Here is an 8,042-nt window from a genome sequence, read left to right on the forward strand (position 1 = left end):
ATACGTGTTGCTAGGGGGACAAATTGCTGGGTACTTCAGAAAAACAAAAGACCTACCCACTGAGGGTGGGGTGCATCTGGCTACTCCTTTGTTTCACCTGGGTGGCGGACAGTCCGTCCCTGGTGTTTGGACTGAAAGGGAGGCTGTTTCATCGGCTGCTTTTTCCTTCTGCCAGGGAAACCCCGGGATCCCAAGCCCGCCTTCCCTGCCCCGCTGGGAGCCGGGCTGTGGCTGCCCTGCCCCACCGTTGCTTCGAGCCTTCTCTGTGTTGTAGCCCTGCTTGCCCAAACCTCCGGGGGGTTCTCCGTTTGGATACATCCCGGCTGCCACCCGGGATTTGTGCTCACCCCTGCCGTTCCAGCCTGCTGTTCCTGAGGGTCCGGCCGGACACCGGGATCGGCTGCCCAGGGGTTTGTGAAGCCTTTGTCCCATCCTTCCCCGGGATCCCAGGGCACCGGTGCCGCGTGCTCCCCGAGCTCGCTCCGGAGCGCCCCCTGCAGCCGCGGGGGAACCATCGCACCTGCCCTGCTCACCGGGAGCCGCCAGCGCCCCTGCCGGCTGCGAGCGGAACTGCACCCGAGGGGAAAGGGCCCGACAGCCGAGAAGGCCGGGACTGGGTTTGGGATTGTTTGCTGTTACTGCCAGAGTTATTGCTGTTTGTTTGACTGGTTATACACATATAGATATATAATAGTAAAGAACTGTTACTCCTATTTTCCACATCTTTGCCTAAAAGCCCCTGGATTTCAAAATTATAATAACTCGGAGGAAAGGGGGGGTCGCATCTGCCATTCCAAGGGAGGCTCCTGCCTTCCTTAGCAGACACCTGTCTTTCAAACCGAGACAATTTGCTACCATTTTATGCTGCTAAATTTCTTTTTGTTCTTAAGGTTACTTATCCCAATGAAGGGCTGAAAAGTGCTGAGCTACCTTCTTCAGGTGTTTTACTTGACTCACTTCATTGTTAACTTGTTCACTTTCACTGTAATTTGTTTGATGCTAAATAACTCTAGTCTTTTTAGTACTTGCACAAATAAAATATTATCTGTTCACAAATTCTTGAAGGAATTTTCTAGCTATCAATTCCTCAAAGACTTCCTTCTTGAGTAACTTTTCAGAAACTAAACAAAGAAATTACCTGATCAACTAACAAACAGATTAAAAAATATTAAAATGGAGAGAAATGGGATTAAACGGGTTTAATTAAGAGCTTGAGCAAGTACTCCACCATCAGAATCACTTGCAAATCACTACTCATCACTCACTCTGTACTTAAGAGCTTTGTTGCTTTTGGCATTCATCCTGAAAAATGTCAGATACCACAGGCATATGTCACCCTTTCCAAATGACACTTCTACTCGGCACAGGCCCATCACCTGTCTCTAGGGTCACCAGAGGATATTCCAGGGCAGTTCAGGTCATCCTTCATGCCATCTGCAGGCTCAAGGTCAACCCTCTATCTCATTACCATATGCTGCTGGCACACTCAGACATGCACCAGCCTTGGCAGCCCCTGACAAACACTGAGGCACTGCCTCAGCAGAAAGAGGAAGCCATGTGATGCAGGAACAGAAAGCATGGGAAGATGTGATAGACACTCTGCAGAGCACAGTGGTTCTCACAGGCACGGGCTGCCCCTTGCTTCACTGTGGGTGAAGCACTTGGACCAGAAGCTATCATAAGCCACAGTAAGCGTCCCTGCAAGCCTGTGACTGAACCCTGCCCTTTCCCCTCACGCCAGGTTGGAGAAGACCTCTGAGATCGGTGAGTCCAACCTATGACCAAACACCACCACGTCAACTAGACCACGGCACCAAGTGCCACATCCAGTCATTCCTTAAACACCTTCAGGGATGGTGACTCCACCACCTCCCTGGGAAGTCCATTCCAATACTTAATCACCCCTTCTGTGAAGAAATCCTTCCTAAAGTCCAATGTAAACCTCCCCTGGTGCAGCTTGAGGCTATACCCTCTTATCCTGTCACTTGTTACCTGAGAGAAGAGACCGACCACCCTCCTTTCAGGGAGCTGTAGAGAGTGATAAGGTCCCCCCTTGAGCCTCCTTTTCTCCAGGCTGAGCAGCCCCAGCGCCCTCAGACACTCTTCACGGGACCTGCACTCCAGACCCTTCGCCTGCTCCGCTGCCCTTCTCCGGACCCCCCGCACACACGAGTATGAGACACAGGGGCGGCAGCACAGCCTGGACAAGCCCGCAGCCCACAAGGCGGTACCTGCCAGCCGGCCTCCCCACGGCCCGATGACAGCGCTGGGAGCTGTGGCCGGGACAGGAGCAGCCCGAGGAGGCTGTGCGGGCCGAGACACCTGGGGGCCCGGGGTGGGTTACCTGAGCTGTGCAGCGCCCTGACTTCCGAGCGGCCGCACCGCGCCGCGGCCGCACCGCCGCCCACCACCTGCCGCAGGAGCAGGCGAACCCTGCGCGCAGCGGGACCCCCGGCCCCGCCGCCCAGGCACAGCACCCGCGACGGCATGGAGACGGCGGGGAGACAGGGAGAGCCGGGGCAGGGAGACAGGGAGCGCCCGGGCCGGGCCGAGCGCGGGGGAAGGGAAGCGCCGCCGCACAAAGTCCCGCCGGAAACCAGGGCCGGGCGGGCGCGGGCCGGTGCCGCCGGGTGCGGGGCGCTGCCGGAGCGGGGCCGTGGCCCCACGGCCCGGGGCGTTCCATGGGAAGGGTGGGGGGTCAGCTGCGAGGACAGCGTGTTTTCTTTTTGTATGAGGGAGGCTGAACTCCACAGCTGGAAACGTTTGAAAGAGCCCGGAGAGCCAGGCGCGGGCAGCGGTGCTGAGGTAGATTCGTGCGGCGAAGGTATTTCCTAGCTCTGATCTCTCAAATGCTGCTGCGCTCGTGGGCCCTCCTGCCCCAGTGCCGCCCCTCGCCTGCGTTTTGAGATTCAGTCATTTCGTACTTCAGGAGGAATTTGAGTTACTCCGGAGTGACGTTTGGCTTAGATGTGAGATTTTTGTAAAAGGTCATGTTGCAGAAATAGATTTCAAAACTGGCTTATTCCAGCTACAGGTAATGCTCTTGGATTTATGTAAAAGCTCAGGAGTAAAATTTAGAATAATTTGTGAAAGGCTGAAGCTTTCACGATAACTAAACCTAATTCCAAGGAAAATCCAGTTGAGACTTGCATCTCAGCACCAGTAGAAAGACGGTGAGGGACCTTTGTGGAAGTAGAAGACAGAGTGAAGCCACCACCTTTATCAGCTGTACTTCAGGTTTTGCGTGTTTCATCCAGGAGGATTTTGCTCCCGTAAATCTCTCATTTCGTGCATGTTTGCAGCATTGAACAATTATCCCAAAGGAAAGCCATTAAAGTGGGAGCTAAACATCAGTTTAAACACAGACAACCTAGAGTTCTAAGCCCCCATAGGATATTATGAACTATGAATGTTGGTCTCGTTTCTGCAGCTCTGTATTAGGTGCATTAAACATTTACAAGAGGTGAGATTTCATGATCTTCAGCATTTCCTGTTGGCTACAGTGTTGGTTGGGTATAATTTCTATTCTTAGTACCTAATATAGGTCTGTGAACCTGTTTTCTGGGTCTAAGGCAGGATAAACTAAATTGAAACATCCTTTTATGGATATTGCCCTAATTTCTTGTAAGCTGAAGATCACAGATGCTGGAGGCTAAAGATAGGGTAAGTAACAAGGTCTGCTGGAACAGAGTAGAAGGCCAGTGAGGCAAAATAACAATGGAATGGTTTACAAATATATTTTAGCAATCTGGGATATTAAATTAGAAGACTACATTATTCTTCTTTGTCATAGTTATATATTTTAAAAAAAGTAATAAACAGGAACAGATAAGCAAGCGATTAAATGCATCACCTGAATGCTGAATAGGTTTACGCTATGCTGAAAATAAGGAGACATTTCAGTTTTGTACAGATTCACAGTAATTGCACACTGTGAATTTACAAAGTCTCCTTTTACCTCTGTGTGTGTGTATGTATATATATATACACCTGTCAAGCTAAATGCTTTAAATCTCAGCCCTTTCTGCGTCATGTATCTATAAAATGTTTTGCTTTTTAAAGCATTGTCTTAAAATTCTAAATTAGTCAACTTTTCTAAAACTTCAAATTCAGCCTGGAGTTCAGCCTCCAACTTTCCATCTGCAGCAAGAGAAAACTATACTTACTGATTTTCAAACTGTTGCTGTGAAAGACATAATGGAAACATTGTTATCTCTGTGCATAATTACAGAGATGGTAATTTTGTTGCATATATACATGTGTACACAAACACTTAGATGCACAACTTGAATGTTGCACTGTTTTTAGGCTATACTCTCAGTCCTGACAGCACTCAAAATTTGATACATTAGTGTGAATGTATAGAATAAAGCTTTTTCTTGCACATGTGAAATTTTATCTGGCAGTACAATATAAAATTATTGCTTGAGTATGGCATCCACCTCACTTGCTAATCGTAAGTGATGCATGTAGGCTTTACATATCTGGTACTCGCTCAGTCCTCTCTGTGGAAAGCATGATTCTGTCAGTGGTTGGGTGCTGTCATGAAGTGGAAGGATTTAGCAGTTTGCATCTGGTGTGTTTGCAAAGGCTTTCAGCAAGATTTACAGCACTGGTAACAAACAGCAATTTCATATTTTCATTCCCTGACTTAACAGCACTCTTATTTGGAATGTCAAGTTTCTTAACAAAAATATTTTTCCTTTGATTAAACAGAAAAGAACTTCTTCCAGAGAGTGAGAGCTCTAAAAGCATCTCTCTGAGTTGACAGTTTCCAGACTATTCTCTCTAGTAGCTGTCAAGTACTTTGCTGTGTAGGTCTAGCTGCAAGACTAAATTAGACTCAGGTGCAGACTGTAAAGAACAATACATCATCTCTGCCTGGTTGTGGTCGGTTCTCCTACACAAGAACAGAGAAGATAGCTGAGATGAAGTCCTGGCTTCATCTGAACTTCATAGAAAATCTCCCACTGAATGCACTGAGGCCTGAATTTTACTGAAATGGTCTGGCTGAACTACAGTAATAGGAGTAAGTCGGTTTTCATTTACTGTTAAAGCTTTGTCTAGAGGGTAGGTTTAACATTAAACTCCTTTGAAACTATGTCCAGAGAATGTGAAGAAACAAAAAAGGGAATTCTCTTAGAGTTCATACCATTCTCTAGTGGTGTGAGTTCCATCTGGTGATACTAGCAGAGAAAGTCAAGCCATTGATGCGGGCCTTGCTTACCATTGATTTTCCTGAGATCAAGAGGTTACTTCTGTATCATTTCTTTTCAGTTAGGCAAAATTAGTTTCCTTGGAATAAAACTTAGAGTTGTTTTCCCAAATTAGCTGTAGCCACTGATGTTTTGCTTTAGATAGTAGATGTAGAGAGAGTCAGACTTCTTTTCTTCTGTTATCTACCAATTTTGAACAAATGTAAGTACTGATTTCCATGGAGCCACTCTAATTCACTATAATGAGTCCTTGTAATACCAGAAGGTGCTTCTCTTGTATGAAATTGATTTGTAACAATATAAATCAAATAAAAATGGAAAGGCACAGCTGTTTCTTTGTTGACTTGAATCCTAAATTTGTCCCCTAGTTTAATCCAAGTTGATATAAAAAAAGAAATGGATCCACCAATGATACAAAAGTTCTAATGTAAACTGTCTTACCTCCTAGTTCTTGCTAAACTGACTTTCATTCACTCTTTCTTTGTATCTAATGGTTATTAGAATAGCCACCTCTTTCCTCTGCACTGTTATAAAATAAGGAAAAGTCAGTGCTAGATTTTGTTCTACAAATGGTATTTATAATAGATTTCTCACCCCAGAATGTATAATTACTGCCTTTTTAGTTAAGGATTGAAAGAGTTTTGCTATCTGTTTGTATGCAACTTCCTTCTAGAAATTAAAATCCACTCTATTAAAACCCACTCCATTAGCTTTCTTAGTATCTGTTCAGACCCCTTTCTCTGAGTTTTTCTGTGCTGTTTGCACTTTACACTGAACTAAAACAGTGAGTAAGGATAAAGTCATTATTGATTTTTTTAAGAAATAATGCCATTGAGGTAAGGAGGTGCAACAGAGGTTCTTGCCAGCTGATTGCAGAGTGGAAAGTTGACCTAACAGCCTCTAGCTACTTAGACTTACATTTCTTGAAGATCAGTATTACAGCCAGAAAGCCTGAACACAGAAGGTAAGAGAAACAAGTACTCTGCTGAGTGGTACTGCACATTTGAATATGTGTTACGGTATAAATGCTTAGAGAGTATAAAGGCCATGAGTGATGGCATCTGTAATTTCTTATGCCAAACTCCATCTGTTTTCAGTAGTTTTTTACTCCACCATTCTTTAATAATTTGGGCAAAAATTTCTCATGCTGAATTTCTGCCGCAGGCAGAACACTTCTTTTGAAAGCTTGAACAAAAATAGCCTAGCCACTTTTCGAAAAAGAAATGGGAATGTTTTACTCAGGAGCAGCTATAACCCTTATGTGACTGGGAGGGCTGCATGGCTGAGCAGCCACATCACATGAAGGAAATGCTTACTACTTTCCCTGGTGTTACTGGAGAGTGGAGGGGAGAATAAAGAAGATTAAAACCTCTGTCCTGCCTGATAAATCTGCATCTGTTTTTACCCACATGAAAACAGTTCTAAAATTAGGAACTTCACCATACATGAGCTTTAGATCAAGGAGTAGATTTCTGCTAAGAAAGTCATTCTGGTTTCAGAAAGATGTTTTTTGATTACACCTTTTTTTTTTTTTTTTTTTTTTTTTGGTGGGTGTGAATTATGAACTTCTGAAAACTGAGGAAATATATAATAGTTTAACAGCTAGGTCAACATATTCTGTTTATATGACGGATGACCTACAATAAGACTGCATTGGTTGAGCCAGACTTTCCTCTCTCATTTCTCCTTCATGGCCAGAGAGCACTACAAAGACACTCTCTGATGTACTTTCAGTGCTTCTTCAGAGCAGAGGGATTGGGAGCCAAGCCTAAAGGGACAGCTAGAAAATGGTGAATTAAGCACAAGGAACCCAAAGGGGAAGGGGGCAGGGGAGCATGAAAACATTAGATGGATGTAGGGTGAGAGTAAAAAGTTATCACAGAATCACAGAATAAGCTAAGTTGGAAAGGACCTGCAAGGATCGTTGAGTCCAACTACCTGCCCTGCACAGGACATCCCCAAGAGTCACATCCTGTGCCTGAGGGCATTGTGGAAATGCTCCTTGGTCTCTGTCAGGCTTGGTGCTGTGACCACTTCCCTGGGGAGCATGTTCCAGTGCCCAACCACCCTCTGGGTGAAGAACCTTTTCCTGATATCCAACCTAAACCTCCCCTGACACAACTTCAGGCCATTGCCTCAGGTCCTGTCACTGGTCACAACAGAGAGGAGATCAGTGACTGCCCCTCCTCTTTCCCTCACAAGGATGTTGTAACTGCAATGAGATCTCCCCTCAATCTCCTCTTCTCCAGGCTGAACAGACCAAGTGACCTCAGCTGCTTCCTCTCCAGACTCTTCACCATTGTTATTGCCCACCTTTGCACTCTCTAATAGCTCCATGTCTTTCTTATATTGTGGCACCCAAAACTATCCCCAGCACTTGAGGAGAGGCTGCCCCAGTGCAGAGCACAGCGGGACAATCCCCTCCCTTGCCCGGCTGGTGATGCTGTGCCTGATGCACCCCAGGACAGGGTTGGCCCTCCTGGCTGCCAGGGCACTGCTGACTCATGTTCAACTTGCCATCGACCAGGACCCCCAGGTTTCTTTCTGCAGCGCTGCTTTCCAGTCTCTCATTCCCCAGTCTGTCCGTACATCCAGGGTTGCCCCATCCCAGGTGCAGAATCTGGCACTTGCCCTCTTTGAACTTCATATGGTTGGCGATTGCCCAGTCCCCTAATATGTCTAGGTCTCTATGCAGGGTCTCTCCTCAAGGAAGTCAACAGCCCTTCACAGTTTTGTATCATCTGAGAAGTAGCTTAGTGTCCTTTCTAGTCCTGCATCCAAGTCACTGATGAAGATGTTGAAGAGCACAGGGCTGAGGATGGAGCC

At 46.2% G+C, this 8,042-nt stretch overlaps 1 protein-coding gene across 1 annotated transcript in view; it reads right to left on the reverse strand.

Annotated features, from left to right (window-relative positions):
* Positions 1–2,599, reverse strand: part of VWA8 (von Willebrand factor A domain containing 8) — a 183,136-nt gene extending 180,537 nt beyond the window's left edge. Inside the window, exon 1 of the mRNA XM_069009782.1 lies at positions 2,345–2,599. Coding sequence (XP_068865883.1) covers positions 2,345–2,489 — 145 coding nt within the window. The 5' untranslated portion in view covers positions 2,490–2,599. The remainder of the gene's footprint in view (positions 1–2,344) is intronic.
* Positions 2,600–8,042: the final 5,443 nt, after the last annotated feature.

Source organism: Aphelocoma coerulescens, chromosome 1 (genome assembly GCF_041296385.1).
Source record: "Aphelocoma coerulescens isolate FSJ_1873_10779 chromosome 1, UR_Acoe_1.0, whole genome shotgun sequence".
Lineage (NCBI taxonomy): Eukaryota > Metazoa > Chordata > Aves > Passeriformes > Corvidae > Aphelocoma > Aphelocoma coerulescens.